This window comes from Trypanosoma grayi (assembly GCF_000691245.1).
Source record: "Trypanosoma grayi strain ANR4 Tgr_23_V1, whole genome shotgun sequence".
In the NCBI taxonomy this organism is placed as follows: domain Eukaryota; phylum Euglenozoa; class Kinetoplastea; order Trypanosomatida; family Trypanosomatidae; genus Trypanosoma; species Trypanosoma grayi.
In genome coordinates this window covers 1-19,622 of record NW_008825642.1, presented here as the reverse complement: position 1 = coordinate 19,622, position 19,622 = coordinate 1, and the positions used below count along the sequence as shown (strand labels likewise).

The window sequence follows — 19,622 nt, the reverse complement described above, 5'->3', positions numbered from 1 at the left end:
GCGTGTTGCCCTTTGGTGATCCTTCGTCTCCGCGGGCCGCCGTTGTGTGTGTCAGCAGGCGAAAAGAATACGAGTAAACCCGAATAAAAAGGCAACAACAAAAAAATCAAATAACTGGAGAACAGACGAAAAACTAAAAAAAAAAAGAAACATACATAATATACCATGTAATAAACGACTAAATCATTCCCATCCGAAGCAGAGCCACTGCTGCAGTTAGACGGCTGAGGAAAAACGTGAACACCTTCACCACCACCCCTCCCACCACTCTGTTTTCGGTTAAACAAGCTCCGGCACCAGCAATTCATCCTTTAGTTGCGGCACCCCTAACGTCGGCGCAGCAACAGAAGCAACAAGCCTCGGCTGCGGTGTCACCGCAGAGGCAGAGTTTGGCGAGAGAGACTCTGCCACGCATTGGTGCGTCGCCCCATCCCCCTCAGACGCGTTGACAACATTCAACCACCACTCTGTCGGCACTCGACGCGCCATTGCGTTGTCTTCCTGCAACTGCGGCAGAAATGACGGAATGCCAGCTAACTCCCCTCGAGCAAAAGGGCGCGGCAACAGGCCACCAAGCGCGTACACCCGCCTAAATGCGTCATAGTTCGAAGACTCGTGAAACATCGCGGCAGAACCATCCTTGAAGCGCAAGCTGGGCGACATTTTTGTGGCAGTCAGGCGGCTCCCGCAATTCACAGCCTTCTTTGCGTAAAGCGAGCTTGCAAGTTCATTTTGCAAGTCGGTGTTGCCGCGGAGTGAAGGATCAGCCCGGATGAACTGCAACTGATGCTCACGAACGATACGTTGAATCGCGGCAAGAATATGATCAACATGATACATGAACATAACGTGAGCCAACTCTTCCATCACGTGCCATACCAGCGCTCGAAGAGGAAACATTTCGCTAGTGAATGGAAGTTCAAAATACTCTGTGCCGATGTCTGTTTCAGATGACCAAAGAAATAGCTGCAGCTCCCCAAACAATGTCTCCACCACATCGCTCTTGAACTTACTTACCACACGATCACTCAACGTCAACTTTTGCAGCTCCAGGTAGTCATACGCACGCGCCAATCCATCATTGCCATCAATCATAAACTGTGCATAGCCTAAGCGTCCTCGAATACCTCCCTCACGCACCGGGAAAACAACATTGAAGCGGTCATTGAAGACATACTTCACAACATTGTCCCCAATCCACTCAAGTCGCTCAAACTCCCACGAACGACCAGCACCACCGGCATTTTGATTTACGTTGAAGGTGTCACGGATGACATCTCGGTCCTTCAGAAACTTGAGTAGGTACTGCAGACGCCGCTTTCGGATGTGGCTGTTGTCATGACTCAGCACTGGGATGCGGTTGAAGACGGGAGAGGTGTTGAGGCGGTGCCACCACATCCTTGCAATTTCCTCTGGCGTGCCGCAGTACGCACGCACCATCTCCAGCATCAACGCTTCGCGTCCCGAGTGGGGTATGACGCCGCTGTGGCTGTGCCACTGCATGTAACTCTCGTTGCAAAGCTTACAGCGTTTGCCGTCAAAATCACTAAAGAGGTCCACAAACTTTTTCAGCGGCACATCCACGCTTAGCTGAAACGCTCGGCCACCGGCATCTGATACCATGTCCTTGCGGTAGATGTGCACATGCGCGTACGGGTCCTTCGGGTCGGCCACAGAGACACTGACATCAACTGGCAGCGGCTCCTGTGTGACGCCACCAGCGGAGCTAGAAGAGACGAGACGCACACGGCGCGGCGTCACCGGCACGTCAAGGTGTGGTGACGCCGGCACTGCGTGTTGCCGCTTCGCAACGGAGAGCGCGGAGGTCGCAGCAGCGGCATCAACACCAGAAGCTGTTCGCTTTACTGTTGTCGCAAACACGGTGGCACGTGCGAAATGGCAACGCCGAAGCCGCTGCATAAGCTCCGTCGGACCTGACGAACTACTGTAGAGCGAAGCCAAAACAAACAAAAGAAAAGAAAAGAAAGAAAAGAGAAGGACAACAATGAGAGAAAGCGGAAGACACAACGCAACAACAAACGATACAAGGTAGTACATGTGTAATTGGAGAGTTATTATGTCTTGGTGCCATGATAGGTGTTTCTGTCCACTCCCATCGCCGCCTCCACCAGCTATACATCTACATTACACCACCCACACAAACGTGCACACACACACACACACACACACACAGCAAACGCGAATTCACTCTACTTCTTGTGTTTGCTCTGCCGCGAGTCCATCCTCTGCGTGCACTCGCCGACCTTCTTCTCAATCTCTCCTAGTCTCGACTCGATCTCGTCGAGGCGGTCGAGTGCCTTACCTGTCACCTCCTTCTTGATGCTCGCAAGCTGCTCGCGGATGCCGTCGCTGTAGTGCGGGTCATCGAGCAGCCGTTGCCGGAGCCTCTCAAGCTCGTTTGCGTCCGATGTAGCATCCTCTTCTTCCATCTGATGCGCCTCTGCTTCGCGCTGTTGTTCCTCTACTGTGGCACGCCACTCACTCTCCGGCGTCGCGATGACAAGCGATGGCAGACCAACTGGCGGAATCTGGTGGATGTGCGCCACGTCTAAACAGCGCACGTTCGCCACCTCACGCGGCACAAAGACGTACACATACATCTTGTAGTGGCGGTAATAGGACTGCAACATGTACTCGTCAAACTCCTGCGCGTCACGCATCGTAAAGATGCCGCATGAAAAGGGTGGGCGCGGGACACTGTGCTGTATCATAAGTTCGCGCATTTCATGATACGACTGCGCACGTGTGTAGCGCTTCGACATACTCGTTTCGTGTAATTTCAACATGATTCCAACGAGTGTGCTTACCTTCTCAGGCGACATCTGACGCGACCTGCTGAAGAGGATGAGGTGAGCGAGCATGTCGAGGAGAATCCGCACCTGCCCCTCGCTGTGCTGAGGTGTCTGCAAGAGCCTTCCACCCGTCTCGGTGTCAATGGTCTGAAGCAGCAATCGGATCGCTGGAACATCGGGTGCGACGAGACACTTGTGCGTGTGCTCAGGGCTGAGGTACCGCCACGCCAAGGAGTGCGCCATGGAGATAGCGCCAAAAACGCCGCCCACTCTTCACGCAGGGACACGCGACGCTATTCCGCGGCTATTTGTACGAGTTGCAGGGGCAATGGGGTGCTCTCGCTACCTTCTCCTCTCCTTGCACGATTAAAACAAAGGGTTAAGCAGCCATGCACAGCGACGTTTTGAAACATATTTCGAAACAAAGCAAAACAAAAAAGAAGCAAAGAGGCAGTTATAAGAACACACACAAAAAAAAAAATTAACCCGAAGAGTTTGTTGTGGAACAGTAAAAGCCTTTGTTTTTTGCTTGAGAATGCATCCACTCCATCCGAGTGTTCCATGTGTTTACAGCCACCTAAGAACGCTTAACCCCACGTGATCACTCCTGACGCACATGTGTGGTCAAACTCTTCTTTGTCATTGCCCGTAGGAAGTAATGACGGGCATGACCCACAAGAGTACGCAGCCGCTCATCCTCCCCTCCCGCCTGCGTCAGTTTTGAAACACCATCAGAGTCGTGCACGGTAAAGAGTAACTCTTCGACACTTCTCCCACCACCGTAGGCACCAGCCTCTGCCGCACCACCAGAGTGCGTCTCACCTAGCAGAACCTTGAGACGGTCGTACAGCAGTGCTGCCTCCTCCGCACAGCCACCATTGGCGCACGCCCTGAGCCCGTGGAGGAGAAAATATGACTGAGTCATTATTGAATTCCTTCCATCAGCAGCGACGTTATCGCTTCCGGCAGCATCCAAAACTGGCAGCATCTCCGCCACGTGCTGAAGGGCACGCTGCCAATGCCGCTGGCGCACCAGCAACAGTAGAAGCCCATTGGCATCCTCCAGCCTCCATTGATCACCTTGCCTCATTCGCAGGTGTAGTGCAGTCTTGGAAAGGTTGATTGGAGCACGGCACAGGATACGCATTAGTGATGCCACCACACCGGGTGGCAGCGGCGCCGCCTGGCCTGTTTCCACAGAATTCAAGACAAAGGCATTGAGCAGTCCTTCGAGAGCCAATCGCCAGTCAGCATGCCCCACAGCAACTTCACATAGCAATGATTCCAAAGCTGGGGGCGACGATACCACAGGGGTCTTCTCATTTCGCACCCGTTCTCCTTGCTGCAGTTGTTGCTGTTGTTGTTTGTCTTGAAGGAGCTTTATGCACATCTGCAATGCACGTTTATCACGCAGCGCCGATCTCGCCTGAATATTCAGCATTCGAAACTCAAGATTTCGCTCCGCTGGGTGGTGCAAGGATACCCAGCGATTTAACCACACCCATCCCATGTCTCTTCGCATTGTCATCATACTTAGGCGCATCATCGGCAAAAGGAGCGCCGATAAAACGTCTCTTTCGTGCTGTTCAAGCGGTTCATGCCCATTGCTAACGTCCGCGCTATACGATGGAAGGGAGCGGCATGCCGTGTGCTCCACCGCATCCCAGTACACTGTCACCGCTTGCATCCATAGTGAATTGCCTTCCCTCGTCACGCTAGATGCTCCTCTGCGCAGGCGATCCAATACGTTGATAAAGAAGGCGACGCTCAGAGTGCCAGGACGCAGACGCAGATGATGCAAAGCTACTTGCTCCAGTATGATAGCTTCCTCCGAGCACATTGCAGAGAGAGAAGAGGTTAGGGTACGCTCCACTGCCAGTGTATCATTTCCGTAACGCAGCGCCACAGCGTAGACCAGCTCATGTATCTTTGCGGTACTCTCAATGCGTGCCACATAATCCGAGGAAAATGTCTGCAGCCGCAGTGACGTAGACAGTGAGTCCGTCCGACTCCTTCTCTTCGTGTGTCCGTAGAGCAAGTGTTCAAGCTGCCGCAGTTCTTTCTGACGCAGTTGGTGACGCACCTGCTTCCCCAATCCGCTCGTGGGACGAAGGAGTGCCCTTAGGCGGAACCGCGTGGCAGCCGGAAAGAGTTGAGCTGCAGAGTCTGCATACAGCAACAAGAGTAGGCGAACCACGAGGACAACGCACTCCAACGTACCATCTGGGGTAGAACCAAACAGCAGCTTCTCGCTGGTTGGGGATAAATTCAAGAAGGAAATAACTGCCTTCGTCAATTTCAAGGCACTTTTTCTCAGAGAAGCCATGGGCTGTCGCAGCTCGACAGTGCCGGCAACATGTGAGGGGACGGAAGCCACTGCCTCTGTCGCCATGCCCAGAAGAAGCATCAACTGCTTTGACGTCAGCAACGACGCACCACGCTGCTGCGACGAAAGCTGAACGTGCGTCACGCACAATGCCAGCGCAATCCGCGAAACACACAATGCTATTGCGATGACCATATGCCCCCGCTCTGGCGCTTGGCGTGCCAAAACGTCACCTTCTGCTGCCATGTACAATTCTGAGAAAATCCCCCACACCCCTGCGTGGCCATACAACGAGTCGACAAGCAACGCGGAAATCTGAAGTGCATCTTCGTGCGAAACGACAGTAATCGATGCCAGGGCAACAACACGGGGAAGACCGAGACACACCAGGAAATACGAATCCTTCAGCCTCTCCGAAAGAAGGGCACCAGTCCTCTCATGTGATGAGCTTCCGCCAGGCTGTTCCGTCAGTATCCCTCGTCCCTGTGGCTGTTGTGTCAGAACACCATCTTGGGAGAACAAACCCAACCGAACCGAAGTGGCCAACACACGCTGAGCCGCAACCTCCGCACGGTACCTGTCAACCTCAATGCGCAGATGTGATGCAGCGAGTTTGATGCGTACCATGGCTTCCTTAATAGTCGCAGGAAGATTTGTTGTATGGCACTCCATCAGGTCCACATAATCCTCGGGTCTATCAGCCTTCACAGAACAGATGTGCCCAAGCCAAATGGCCTGAGCAGCGTATCCAGCTGCGGTTTCGTTACTGAAATGGGGCATAACTTGGCGCGCCACCAACCGTTCAACTGAATAGTTTTTCACCCAGGGCTCCGCCTCCACTGCCATAATCAAAAACTTTACGTAGTCTCTTTCCTCCAGCTGTACACCGAACTGCTCGGCAGCTTGTAGGTAGCGAAGCGAAATTCTCCACGAGGCCGACGCTGACACCGCTCTCTGCATAGCGTGGCGGAAATCTGCGAGGAGCGGAGCGCCATGCTGCGACGGTGGTCTGGAATCCAGGTACGCAGTCGCCACATGGAGCGCCTCCGCCCAGTAGTGCCGCCGTGCAGCTGTTGGCAGCTGTCGCGTTCGGATGACAGGGTGATGTCTCTTCTCCTTGGCATGCTCGTGAGGTGACACGACAACTCTCCTAGCGTCTTGCAGCAGCATTAGGTGATTCAATAAGGCGGTAACCTCAATGATATGACCTGCTTCCTGTGAAGCGTGCAGCATATCCTCGTCAAACTCCACACCCTCTGTGACTGATGAACCGGAAAACTCAGCGACATCTGTGGCGGGTGTACCGTCGTTGGCGTCAAAAAAGTCCATGTTCCCCATAGAGGCCTCGTACAGGGCCCACCGTTTCACCCAATCTGGTTGCCGACGAAATAGCTCCGTATCAACAATAGAAGTCTTCTTATCACACACACTCGGAGAGTCTCTGACTGTACCGCCATCTCGTGCTCCCGTGAGCGTGAAGGGCACAGCACATTGCGGTGAGGCAGCAACAGTATAAGTAGAAGAAGTAGTAGTAGCGACATCATCCTTAGAATCCTGCTGTACATTCAGTATATCAGGAATGTGAGGTGATGCCTCGCCCTCCCGGGGTTTCGCGGTATTTGTACTGCTGATGGATTCACCTCTTTGTCTTTTCTCTCGTATCTGCTTCATTGACCAATGTGACATGTGCTTCTCTTGCATCCACGCATTCGATTCCAAATCCGTCACGGTCGTGGAGTGCTCGTATGGCAGACTCCTTAGCAGCACCACCACATCCCACTTCTGCAGCTGCACTCCTAACATCAGCAATCGTTGGTAGAAACGTACAGCTGCGGCGATAGCGCGCATATGAATGAGGTGGTGAAGAAACCACCTTGCACTGAGCGACAGGGACTCCGACACCTCCGACGCGTACAGGCAGCTGCGCCGCAGTGAAGTCCACATGGCAAGCAGAAGGGCGGCGTCCTCCTCGTTATTTTCCAGAAAATCCAACAGAGGGTCTTGGATTGAGGACTCACCTTCGTATGATGCCTCCACATGAGGCACATCACGTTCCACGGAAACAAGCCCCAATTTCACTGCCCTTTCCCGCAATTCCGTGTTGATCTTTGCAGAAGATGATGCTACATTGCCTTTAAAATTGGGCTTTGTTGCTTCACCGTCTGCCGTTGCTTGCCTCTCTCCCGGAAGCTCGTTACCGTCTTTGTGAATAACAGAAGTTGCCACCGTCGCCCCCTGGGTAGTGAAAGCGGCAGCTGCAGCAGCGGCTGTGGAGTAGCGCCAGGCAGGACCAAAGCACTGCTCCATCTGGCGCGCGTGACGCCGAGAACGTGCCACCCGTTCTGCACGGTGCAAATCCATGCGAATCCCGGCGTGGAAGACATTCGTCGTGGCTCGCGAAGCACGCATGCAACGCGCTCTCCCACCCCAACACGGAAGGGAAGCACTTTGGGAAGCTAAACACAATCCGGAGTGATCGTGGTGCCCTCAGCTGCACCTCTTCTGCCCCCCCCCTCTCTCTCTCTCTCTCTCCCCCAGCACCCCTTTATGCTTCTCACGGCACACGTCGCTCCACGCACGCCGAGCCTTCCACTAAGCCTTCTGCTTGCATCAAGAAGCCAAGGAAGGAGGGCATCAGTGACTCGACACAAGCGTACAGACACACACACATATACACACACAGTTTCCTCCTGTCCTCCTCAACACGCAAAGTAATCAACAACAACAAAAAAGAAAAAAATGACCCCAGCCACACACCCATTCTTCTAAGACAAACAAACAGCAAGTCGATAGGACGCAGAAAGCCCATACAGCAATTCGAGTCGGACTGTCTCACCAAATAGATGAAGCATCACTCCAAACTCATCCCCCGACTGTTTGCCTCATTTCTCCTTTTTTTTGTGTTTCGCGTTTCTCTCATCAAGACCTCTTCTTCCGCTGTAGTTGCTGCTTCGATGAGTAAAAGAACAGTCTGCTCAATAATGAAGAGATACTGACGCTTACGAGGAGGAGCGCCAGCACGACTCCCACCAATGCGAAACGCTGTGAGGGTTGAGCAAATAATAATATGGAATACGCCGAAGCCTCCCTGCTTGTACTGTCAAAGGTGCGGAACAAGATTACAGCAGGAATGAACAGCGGCATGACAGCCTCCATCAGTAGATTGAGACGGAGACCAAGACGTACAAAAGAACCGCCCTGGCGGTGAGGGCTGCTTTCACCTGAGGTATCACCTCGCTGAGTCACAGAGCGCCGCACACGCTTCAGCCAGTACTCACGTGCCGCCAACAGCACCCAACTAACAGCGGCCGCCACCAGAATACCCATCCCAAGCGGGTAACAGAGCACGTGCTTCAGCTCCGTCCCCAAGGCACCGGTAAGTGCTGCCGATAATTCCCCTTCCTGTATTGAATCAACTCCTTCCAAGCCAGTGTACCGTCCTAGGCGCACTCGCGCAATGAGGGCAAGGGCCGTGATGAACGCGTCCTTTGGCAGCAAAGTGTTGCTATACACAGCCTTACGTAATTGACGGTCAACCTTTGCAATCTGCTCCTTTGTGGTCTTGAGGCTCTTCTTGGCCTTTGTCAATGTTTTCAACTCTTGACGCAAGACTGCAGTGGATTCATCGTTGGAGACTATCTTGGCCTCTACCTCCTGCAGCCTAACGGCAATTTTATCGCGAATGTGCGGCAACATGGGTGCCGCAAGCGCGAGAACCATCTGATGAGCCCGACGACTGCTGCTGAGCACCATCTCCGCCTCACGAAGAGCCTCCCGAATCTCTGTCGCAGTGGTGTTGGTGCTTGGGCCCTTATTCCTGCTGAGAGTGTCAGTGTCGTTGTTATTCTCGTTCGCACCCATTGTTACATTCCGCGAGCGCCACACTACCTCTACACGGCGCAAGTCCTCCTGAATGCTTCGCATCTCACGTTCCAGACGCTCCACTGCCTCACCTTCAAGCAACATCGGATATGGCAGGGCAAAGATGAATTCCGTGACCCACGTGCGGCCCTTCTCTGTTGTCATATTGCGCACTGTGTGGCTAAAGGCATCCCTCAAGAGGCTAAGGTACTGCCCCTCCGAAGTCCTCTCCGTCGTCACGTTGGGAGAGAACAAGAAAGATTCAGTTAATAGCTCTCGTACATGATCTGCATCTGAGTAGATGATATCCCACATTGGTTTCAAATTAGTGTAGTTGTTCAGCTCCCTGAGACGCTTGCGCCTTGCGTCCGCGCGAGCCTTTATGGAGGCCTGAGAGAAGTCCCCAAGAGAGCTTCGCCGCGACCTGCCGGCAGCACTCCCCTGCCTTCTCTCTCCCTCCGCCTCCTGCCTCTGCTGTTGTTTTTGTTGTTGTTTGTGTTTTTTATCAATGAGCCATTGCTCATATGCAGTGTCCTCCTCATCAAAGAACGAGGCATCTTCGTCGCGATGGCCACCATGCGGCCAAAATCCAGGAATAGTCTGAACTGCAACTCTGGAGTGCATCTTCTTCGGTGTAAGCAGAACGACTTCATCCGTCACGTCGTCCGTAATGGTAACGAAATCGGCTGCCACGGCGGGAAGGGATATTGCCACCAGCACAAGGACGATAAGGAACAAAATCAGCCGCCCCATCTCGCCGCGCACACAACGTCTTTCCCCTCCTTTGAAAGGGAGAGCCAGATGTGATGAGTGACTAGTCATTGCGGTCACTTGCTACTGTTGGTTTCCTTTTGGAATCCGATTGGAGCAGCACACGAAGCGAAGGAAAGGGCAATGAGGAAAAGGGCACGAAGAATAGAGAGCAATGTGCGAAAAACATCAACCTGCAAACACAGATAGGAACGGCTGCAGAAGAAAGAAGGAGGGAACTCAGTATAACGACGAATAAACCACCAACCAGAAAGGCAGAAAAGCACAGCCTTTTTAGCTGACCATCACACATCTCAAGACCAAACAAAAACCAAAAAAAACTCCATTTCTATTTTGAAATCATTGGGCCAATACAAAATTCGGAATAGTGGTGGGGAGAAGGACGGTAACAGGTGGACGGAGGGAACTCCAGGAATAAACGGGCCAAAAGCATAGATCATACCATGAGAAGTACCACATTACCTCCCCACCCCAGGGTTAGAATTGTGCTTCAGCATAACACCCTCGCTGCCACTGCAGACCCTGCAATCCGCTCCTGTTGTTGCTGCCAATACTCGGCGTTCCTCGGCGAATACAGAACCACACACCACCCACATGCAGTGCTGTTGCAACCAGCCACTGGAACCAGTGCATTGAAACCCGCAAAGCACTGGCACGGCCATTGTCGTTGCGAAACTCAACAGCACCACCCTGAAATGGTCGTTGATACCATTCTTAAAATAATAAAAAAAGAGCACCTGGAAGACGCCAAGGTCATCACAATCTGTTTCCTCTTCACTTCACGGCCCTCATCCATCAGCTCACGTACTTGCATTTGCGTCAATCGTTTCTCAGACGGATTGTCGCCACATCCCCAGCGGCCCTCACACTGCTTCTTTTATCCTCCCCTGTCTTTCATCTCCGCGAAAGGTAGCCAAGACTATTGTGTGGGGAGCACTCATCCACATGAGCCACACTCTGGAGTGCGTACAAACACCACACAGAGCTGTTTTGGAGCAGTATCCCTTTGCCACTCACGCAGGTATCTCCTTCCAAGGAGATTTATGTTCACCGCCTCTTTGCAAATGAAACAACAGCAGCAACAACAACAACACAAACAAAAAACAAAGACGGAGAACAAGCAACAGAACACTTGGAGAATTGTGCTACACCATAAGGGCATGACAGTGATGTGGAACTTCAACCCCGAAAAAGAAAGTGGCACTTGGTTTAGACGCAAAAAAGCAAAGGCCTACCAAACAAAAGCCGTAAGCTTTGTTATCCAATTTCGTACTCTGGAGTACAAACTGTGCAGCTGCGCCGCATAGTACATGCCAGACACACAGTGCAGCCGACTGTTGTAGAAGGCACCCTCACCAACCTCTGGCAGAAATAACTCCTCACCCTCCGCGTCGACAATCCTCACCCACGGCTCCACCAAGTTCTTGCGATACCTCTGCTCCTCGTCGCCTTCAGAAGCATCCGCATCAGCGATATAACTCCCATCAAGTGACAAGTCGTAGTAGTGTGCTTGTGTCTCCGCCAAATCAGAAAGGAGATTGAGAAGCGACAATTCAGCGGCTTGGACACTGAGACCCCAAAACGGCGAGACACCAGTGGAACGGATATGCTGCAGCAAACGCCGGAGGCACAAGGTGCTCCCCACCGGCAGGTACATTCCCTCATACGGTTTCCGTGGCGGAAATGGACGGCCTTTGCGCAGAGCAAGACTAATCAGCACCCCGCTACACAAGGAGAGAGTATGCACGATCTCATTATTATTTTCCTCAGCTGATGATAAGACACTCTGCACCGTGTCAGCGCCAGGGTGTGCAGCATGTTTCTGTCGTGTCATGACACGTTTAAGGGCGATGTAGGTGAAAAGCTCCATCCTCGATTCGGACCTGGCGTAGATAAAGGGAAAGTGTGCATTGACAGTGAAAACAGGTCCCCGCCCTTTGGTCTTTGGCTTCATATGATGCCACTGAGCCCCCTTGTGTTCCTCCATCCACACCTCTGTCAGACCTTGTCCCCATACGTGCTCTGCGAAGTAGTGTGTGATACTCTTCAGATGCGCATTGCCTCGTTCCATCTCCTCGACAAAAATGAAGGTGAAACCATCGGGCTCACCAGACTTTAACGCGGCAGAGAGAAGCTGAAGAGCAATGGATGACTCCCGCACCCGGTGGGAACGCATTACTGAGGCTGCCAGCCGCGTCGAAATATCAGCAGGAACATTGTCGCGCCACTTTTCAGGTAGTACCTCCTTCGCAAACTGTTCCTCCAGCACTTCAGTCCGCGTTTGTGTGAAAAAGAAAAGAATCCCGTCCCACAATACACCAAGAAAGCGCTGCAAAAACGTCCATCGCGCATCATTTACAAAATCGTGAACATCACTTACAACCAAAAGAGGATTCAGCTCATGTTCCTCAAGGTATCGCTGCATTGCTGCGCGAAGTAGTCCCAGTTCCTGCAGAGATCTTTCGTCTCTGGTGCGCAAGCGCCAGTTCTTCTTGTACACCACGCCACGCCTCCAAGGGACCTCAATGGACGAAATTCTCTGCGCCAGTCGAACCAATCTGGCACTATAGGTGTCGCCTGTGTCACTATCAATGGGGCGAAATATGTGCGAACTGCCAGGGGCGTACCGTGGCGAGGCAAAAAGGCTTCCTTCACGTATGTCCTCTACAGTAATGCGCCCGCTTCGAAGAAATGAGACCATAAGTAGAAGCGGGTCTGCGCGGTGCGGTGATGGAGTGCTACCACCCAAGATGGCTACAATATCCGTATCGTACTTACAGAGCCGCGCTGCCTCGCGGAGGAGGAAAAAGGCCCACTGTACGCGGCACGGTGCCCTAGCATCTTTCTCATTACAAGGGTAGGCGCCAAAAAACTCCTCCGCGGCAATGCGCATGTACTGATCGTCTACTTCCGTGCCGCTACGAAAAGCCGCCTCGGCAAGGAGAACGAGACTCTCAGAAGACAAAAAACCAGATCGGGTAAGATCTGAGAACGGATCGTGGGGCTCGCTGTGCTGTAATTCGTTAGCGAATAAGGTTACGACCATCCAGTCTTTTCCACTTAGTGAGCCAAAATCCACAACGTCATTATGGTTAGCCTCACTGAAAAGCTGCTCTGCATCCACCGGAAGGTCAGCCAATGCAGCTTGGAATGCAGCCGAACCGAGTTCCAGTGCAAGGAATGCATATCTGGCGGCAGCTCCGTAGTTTAGGCCATTCAGCAAATGAACGTAGCTTAGAAGAACAAGCACATTCTGAACAGTGGTATAGGCTCTCTTTGAGCGCGCCACAAAACGAAAAGGCTGAGAGCCCTGCCTCTCTGCCTTGTACAAGACGCAAGGTCCCATCGGCACCCCGTTGCGGCGCAGGAGGCGCAACTCATCGAGGTGCTCTTCGCACCCATCCCCTTCACCGTCCTGGAAGAATTCTGCTTCATCATCCATAGCTGAGTGCACCACATCGCATGTGTAGCGCAATTTTCGAAGCACAACAAGGAGAAGACACTCAGCGCGGCGTAAATCGCGGGGACGTCCTTTGATACCTGCAATGTATAACTGTGCCTTCAAAAAACTTCTTAGCACTCCGGGGGAAACATCATCCTGCGGACCCATGCTTTCCTGATCACCCTCATTCACGCTCTCGATCTCAGTGCTGAGGGCACTGAGACGTCCACGTGTGATATAGGGTTCGTTGACAGCACTCCAACTGTGCTCCAAAGCAAAAAAGCGCTCAAACCGCAGCAGTTTTTCCACTGAAGGTGTCGTCCTATCAGAACCCTTCGACCCTGCGTTCCTAACCAACCTCCAAAAGTACATGTACTTTTCAGAAAGTGTCTCAGAAAGCAGCACCGACGTCACTTGACTCTGAGACGGCGACAAAATGCCGTGCTCCTTCATTGTGGCAAGCGCCGCTATAGCAGTCCTAGAGCCGGCGTGTGCAGCTGACCATATACGCAAGTGGGCACGCCGGGCACGGTACCACCAACCATCACTTATCTTCTTCGCTTCCGCTGATGCATCATCAAGAAGGTCCAACAGACCGGCAAAGAATATCATTTCCGAGCGAAGATCCGGTGATGGGCTACAGAGTTCCTCACACGTCGAGAATACCCCACGCTCGACATCATCATTGACCAACTGGTGGACGTAATCGAGGTAATCCGCACCTGTGTCGTCAAAATCTGTATCGTTCACGAGGATTCCATGGTAGAGGGCGTGCACCTGTACTACAGATACAGGAGATCCGGTGTGTGCTGACCAATCCTCAAGCGTCCAAACACCATCGCAGTAAGAAACACACCGAGAGTCGCACACCCTGTTATCCTCATTGTTCTTAGCGTTGTAAAGAAAAGAATCGAGAACGACAACGCACTCTCGTTTCTCAGCCGCTCTAAGGTATTCTATCCTTCGCTCCGTCCGCAACACATGCTGGTTTTGCAGTGTTTGTATAGCGCTACGAATATTCTTACAGAGTCGCGTGGAGCGCACCGTAGTGGATTCTCTAAGCTCCTCTTTTAACCCAGCATTAGTGGCAACAACACCAACAACATGCCCATGTTCTTCCCGTGCCGTTCGATTTCTTCGCAAATCCTCGAGTTGAGCCAACATACCCATTCGTTTTTTCCTTTCAAGAACTTCATCCAGTTGCTTCCGCTCCCACTGCCGCTGCGCATCAGCTATCTCCTTGTGATGGACACTACGTAGCTTCGCATGGTTCATCTCTAATTCCTTTGTGTACGTATAGACTCTATCCCTCTTCCCCAGACGCAACCGACGCAGCGCTTGTGCCACAATATCCACAAAAATATACGGACGGTTGTGGGAATCATACCGCAGAACGAAATCTCTTACAGAGACTCGAACAAAATTACCCCCCAAATGTAGCTTCAACTCAATCTGTCCCAGAGGTTCAACACTCGTGTCACCCTCACTGCTGCCAAGAGGCAACAGCACCTGCAGTGCGTCTAACCGCTGCTGACCGTACAGTTCGTCCAGAAATTCAAGACCAAAAACCTCGCGTAGCGTCTGCCAGGAGCGAGGGTGTGGGCACTGACCTCTTTTCATATCCATGAACAAAATGCTTTGAGCGAGTTCTTCGACATCCTTCTCCGATGCTAACTGCACGCGGAGTGGGAGTAGGAGTTTTGACAAGAGCTGCTCATTCGCGACGAGTCCTACGAATTTATCGTCGAGGTAACCGTGTGCGTTGTCACTGTCAACCGCATCTATTTCACCGTCGCAGACTATTATTGGTAGCATCACAGCAATGGTGACGAGCACCCTCAGCAGCATTTTTACAATTCCTAACCCCCCACTAAGAAGAAAAAAAAAAAAACACACCCTTCATCGCAACATAGTACGCAAAAACAAAAAAAAAAAGAAACGAGAAACAAGAAGAGGAGTCACCATTATAGCTCATTTATTGTCTCATACACAAGCAGAAAGAATGCTGCAATGACGTCTCACACACACACACACTCTCTCTCTCTCTGTATATGGCCGCGTGTAAGTGTATGCTCTTGGGAGTGCAGATAGTAATAACACAAAAAAAAAGACGGCTTGAAGAAAGAAAAGGCATGTGGAAGACAAACGAGATCCTCTACCTTACATTCCACAGAGTCACGACACAAACACGCACGCACACACACACACACACACACACAGACACATACACACACGAGGAGAACTTTCGATTTCCTTCCCCTATCACAATTCTATTTCAAGCGTCTATTCCATTTTGCTCAGAACATCATCGAGAATCTTCTTCATAGAGCGCTCTTGCTGTCGGCCCATCTTGTAGCGGCAGAGCGGGCAGCCATTTCCCTTCATGCACTCATACTCGTAGTGATCATCCTTGAAGAAGTGCTGGCACCCAGGACAGAGGATGATGCCAACACTGCGGTTCACCAATCGGTAGTATTTGTTCTGCACCGGCAGTGTTCCAAACCCTGCCTTCACAATAAACAATTCATCGCGACGCATCCGCCGGAGAGTCTCCGCATTCACAATGAAAGGGTGATATTCACCACTTGTTCGGCCGGGCCTTCTGACGTACGGAAGCTGCGCCTGGAAAGGATCGGTTCCTTTTGCAGGACCTCTTCCAAGGGCTGCCATTTGATGATCTATCATAACGTCAATGTTGTCCTCTTCCCCAGGGAACGTCATTACATCAGCCCCTGTTTCAGACTTCCAGGTGTCGTTGCCTTTGTCGGTTTTATCCTCGCCCTGTTCACCAGACTTCCGCCCAGCACCGGCCAAGATGATGCGCTCCGCTTCTGCGTCGCTGAGGTCATTCGACAGTGAGAACTCTACAAGCGGAAGGCTTTCAAACTGCACAAACGAGCGAACAAAGGGGTGAGCACAGCTGGGGCAGCGGTCACCTGCAATCGTCAGTTGCGGCACTGTCTGTCCGCAGCGGTAGCATACGTCCAGGAGCTCCTCCTTGTCAGTATAGACTTTGCTGCGTATTTGAAGACTATCAATGTCCACCTGCTCCATAATTTTTACTGGGAGTACAACACTCTGTAGGCGTTCAAACGCCACACGTGCAGTGCGCGTCATATCTAACTGCTTCGCAATACGGGCAAATGTGTACAAAACCTCACCTTTTCCCACATTTAGAGGTACATCCGAGCTGCTGATCATAGAAACTACGTACCTGGACAAGTTAAGTAACGCCAATTCATTGTACGGGAATGGCTGCGTCACGTGTGAGTAGATGAAATGATAGGCGTAGTAAATATTCGCCCGCCGAACACATTCAGCGCTAAGTTTGATACGACTTGCCCATTGCGCCTCTGTCAGCTGTTGCCCATCCTCCAACACACCGTACTCTCTCGCAAGGTGAATATAGTAAAACGCGACATCGCGGTATTTGCGGCAAATCACACTGTTAGCAGCAAGTGACTCCATCATGCGTACCGCCTCCTTGGGCCACTTCGCCAGACGATACGCTTCCAGTGCCTCTTCAAAGTGGCCACCATCTGCCAGCCAGTTGGCCCACGGGATGTACACGTCGCGTATATACTGTGGGTAGCGGTCGAGGAGCGAAAAGGCCTTCCGCCACTCCTCCACCTCCACGTGAAGGGCGATGAGAGAGCGAATATCGCCCACCTTTTCATACGCATCCAGTGCATATTGTGTGGCCCCGTTCTTCTTAAAGTAGTTGGCGCACTCTGTGATGAGGGCTACCTCTGATTTGGGTAATTCACGACACATCTCCAATAGCTTCTCAACCTGACCTGCGAAGCACATCATCTGGATCGCTTTGGCTGGGTCACCGCACGCCTGGTACAAGGAGGCTGCCTCAACATAATTCTGGGAGTCCTCAGCCCATCGCGCCTGCTGTCGAATTAATTCCTTCAAATGTAACTCATTACTGCATACCTTCTTTGCTTCTGGCCACATCTTCAAGTCACAGAACATATCGATAGCTCGGTTTTCATGTCCAGCCTTAACAAAGTATCGTGCAGCCTCTTGATATTTGCCTTGGAAGGCCAGGATATCCCCCATAAGAAGGCCATCACCTTCTGCACCCCCCTTCGAGCTACTCTGACGCCGTTCTAACTCCAGTCGGTTCAGCAGTTCCACGAATTTCACCTCACGAATCCGAATAAAGGCCCTCCGTGCGATATCTAACCGGAGATGGGTCATGGCATGCATACCAAGCATCTTCCAATCTCCCTCTGGGACACCAAGGCACGCAATACGGTAGGCAGAGTCAAAATCTTTTTTCTCCACATAACGGTATAAGGCGTGCGAGTGTGGCACATCCACCATATCAATGACAGTGGTATTCAAGTTATAGACACGGTTTGCCTTGAACCCTACAACGAAGCCTGACATTTTCTGCTGGTAAGGAGGGAGGGAACCGGTTTTGATATTCAAGGTGTTACCAGATGTGGTGTAGCTAATCATATCGTCGTATTCCGAGTTCCATGACACCGCCCCAGTGTTTGGAGTTGAAAAGAGCACCTCATTTTTGTTCCGAAGATCGAATACCTGCAGCAGGCCATTATCGTCAACAACGGCGAGTTTTGTGCGGGTACAACTGAGGTCAAGACAGCGAATAGAAGTATTGATCTTTACCAATGTGGTGGGGAAAGGATTGTCAACAAAGATGCGCAATCCTACACCATTCTTCAGTCCAAGCAGGAGACCCTCTCTCCCTTCAGCGCCACCAATCACCTTGATGTAGCGGACTGAGCTTTCAATCGCCCACTCACGACGTTTATTGCCTTGAAAGTCGTACATGGTCAACCGTCGATCATAGCAGATTAGGATTGCATTGAAGGTTACACAAAGAAGATTGCAATCTAATTTTTTTCGAATGTGTGCAATGTCCTGAAACCGCATCTGCCTCTCATCATCGTAAAATAGTTCAAAGATGACAAATCTATCATGAAGCTGAACTGCGAGTCGATCCCTGTACATGGCTAATTTTCGAACGTAGTCATTACAGGGAATACGCAGTTTCTTGTCGAGAGTTAACTGGTGTACAACAATCTCTGTCATCATATCACGGTACACATACTGGTCTAGGTAAATACTATGCACTGCTGGTATGGCAATCTCAATAACACTGATACTGCCATCATTTGTGCCACAGCAAACCTGTGGGTGCCTTGGGCGATGCTGCGCGGACCAAACCCAATCATCCGCTTCCGCCACCTTGACAAGCATGTTACCGTCCTTTGTGTAAAGCGTCACCTGATGGTCACTCCCACTAATCAGCAAAAATTCTCCATTCCCGTAATGGGATATGCTGCAAGGGTCACAGGGGAGCTCCTTCTCTTTGCCTATGGGTTTCCCTTGACTACAGTAGAAGGAGATTCGACGATCCCAGGAACCTACGACGAGAGTATCTGTACCATTCTCCGTCAAGGGCGAAAAGGCCAACGTCCACACAGGTGCATTCCGCTGTATCAACACCTTCTCCCCAGTGGCTGGCGACACCAAAACGATGGTACCATCAAAAAGCCCCATGGCTAGCGTCCGCCCATCACGAGTCCATGAAGCACAAAGTCCTCTGGACGGTAGCGAGTTCTTTCCCACTTTAGCCTGATCCGGAGACCAGATGCCATAGTCTGTGGAAGCCACTGAAGCAAGCTGTCCTGTCGATGGGTTGTATGCCAACGCCTGCACGGATTCCCTGTGCTGGTACTTGAGTACACCCTCGCCCTTGTTGGTCCAGACAATGACGGTTTTGTCAGCACCACCACTCGCAAAATTTTTACCATCATATGAGTAGCTGACAGAGTACACAGTGTCCGTGTGCCCTTTGAGAGAGTGCACAACAGAACCCGTTGTTGCGTCATACATCAGCACCCGAACACCGCAAGAGGCCACGATGGTGTCCCCAGCTGGACTGTAGCAAACGCTGTAGATTGGGGGCCTAGGCTCATTCTTTCCGGCTGACGTCTCTGACCACTTCACTGTGGTGCGCATTGTCAGAGTAAAAACGGACCTTTAGCTATGCTTTCCCTTCAGTTGAATAAACTCTCTCTATATATAAATATATAAATATATATTTATACACTGCTTTTTGCTACCTCTAGGCACCAATAGCAATAACAAAAAGAATTTTTTAAAAACAAGATAATCCAGTACCGTAAATCAATATCAGCACGAGGAGACCAAACTCCCAAAACAAATCTACGTAAGAGGAGATTGTCTCGTAAGAAAAAAAAACAGAAAAGAAAAAATACGTTTCAATCAGCTACTGAGCAGCGACCACAGCGGCAGGGGCGGCGGCACCCTCTCCATCGGCAGCAGCACCAGCGCGGTAGTTGTCGCGCTCGCTGCGGAAGCCACGGCCACGGCCACGGCCCTCACCGCGACCACGGCCATAGCC

The 19,622-nt window shown here is 51.6% G+C and overlaps 6 protein-coding genes across 6 annotated transcripts; all 6 read right to left on the bottom strand.

The window, feature by feature from the left end:
* Positions 1 to 279: 279 nt before the first annotated feature.
* DQ04_00231050 (putative RNA editing complex protein MP61) lies at positions 280 to 1,920 on the bottom strand (the record flags this gene model as incomplete). Its single annotated transcript, XM_009308503.1, has 1 exon — positions 280 to 1,920. The coding sequence occupies one exon, from the start codon at positions 1,918 to 1,920 to the stop codon at positions 280 to 282; it is 1,641 nt and encodes a 546-aa protein (XP_009306778.1).
* Positions 1,921 to 2,210: 290 nt separating this feature from the next.
* Positions 2,211 to 3,056, bottom strand: DQ04_00231040 (flagellar associated protein; the record flags this gene model as incomplete). The annotated part of the gene is made up of 1 exon (XM_009308502.1): positions 2,211 to 3,056. The coding sequence occupies one exon, from the start codon at positions 3,054 to 3,056 to the stop codon at positions 2,211 to 2,213; it is 846 nt and encodes a 281-aa protein (XP_009306777.1).
* Positions 3,057 to 3,414: 358 nt separating this feature from the next.
* DQ04_00231030 (hypothetical protein) lies at positions 3,415 to 7,548 on the bottom strand (the record flags this gene model as incomplete). Its single annotated transcript, XM_009308501.1, has 1 exon — positions 3,415 to 7,548. One exon carries the CDS (start codon positions 7,546 to 7,548, stop codon positions 3,415 to 3,417), a length of 4,134 nt encoding a protein of 1,377 aa, XP_009306776.1.
* Positions 7,549 to 8,058: 510 nt separating this feature from the next.
* On the bottom strand, positions 8,059 to 9,753 carry DQ04_00231020 (putative 3-transmembrane protein A13; the record flags this gene model as incomplete). Its single annotated transcript, XM_009308500.1, has 1 exon — positions 8,059 to 9,753. One exon carries the CDS (start codon positions 9,751 to 9,753, stop codon positions 8,059 to 8,061), a length of 1,695 nt encoding a protein of 564 aa, XP_009306775.1.
* Positions 9,754 to 11,002: 1,249 nt separating this feature from the next.
* Positions 11,003 to 15,061, bottom strand: DQ04_00231010 (hypothetical protein; the record flags this gene model as incomplete). Its single annotated transcript, XM_009308499.1, has 1 exon — positions 11,003 to 15,061. The coding sequence occupies one exon, from the start codon at positions 15,059 to 15,061 to the stop codon at positions 11,003 to 11,005; it is 4,059 nt and encodes a 1,352-aa protein (XP_009306774.1).
* Positions 15,062 to 15,496: 435 nt separating this feature from the next.
* Positions 15,497 to 19,216, bottom strand: DQ04_00231000 (putative WD40 protein; the record flags this gene model as incomplete). Its single annotated transcript, XM_009308498.1, has 1 exon — positions 15,497 to 19,216. One exon carries the CDS (start codon positions 19,214 to 19,216, stop codon positions 15,497 to 15,499), a length of 3,720 nt encoding a protein of 1,239 aa, XP_009306773.1.
* Between the last annotated feature and the right edge of the window lie 406 nt (positions 19,217 to 19,622).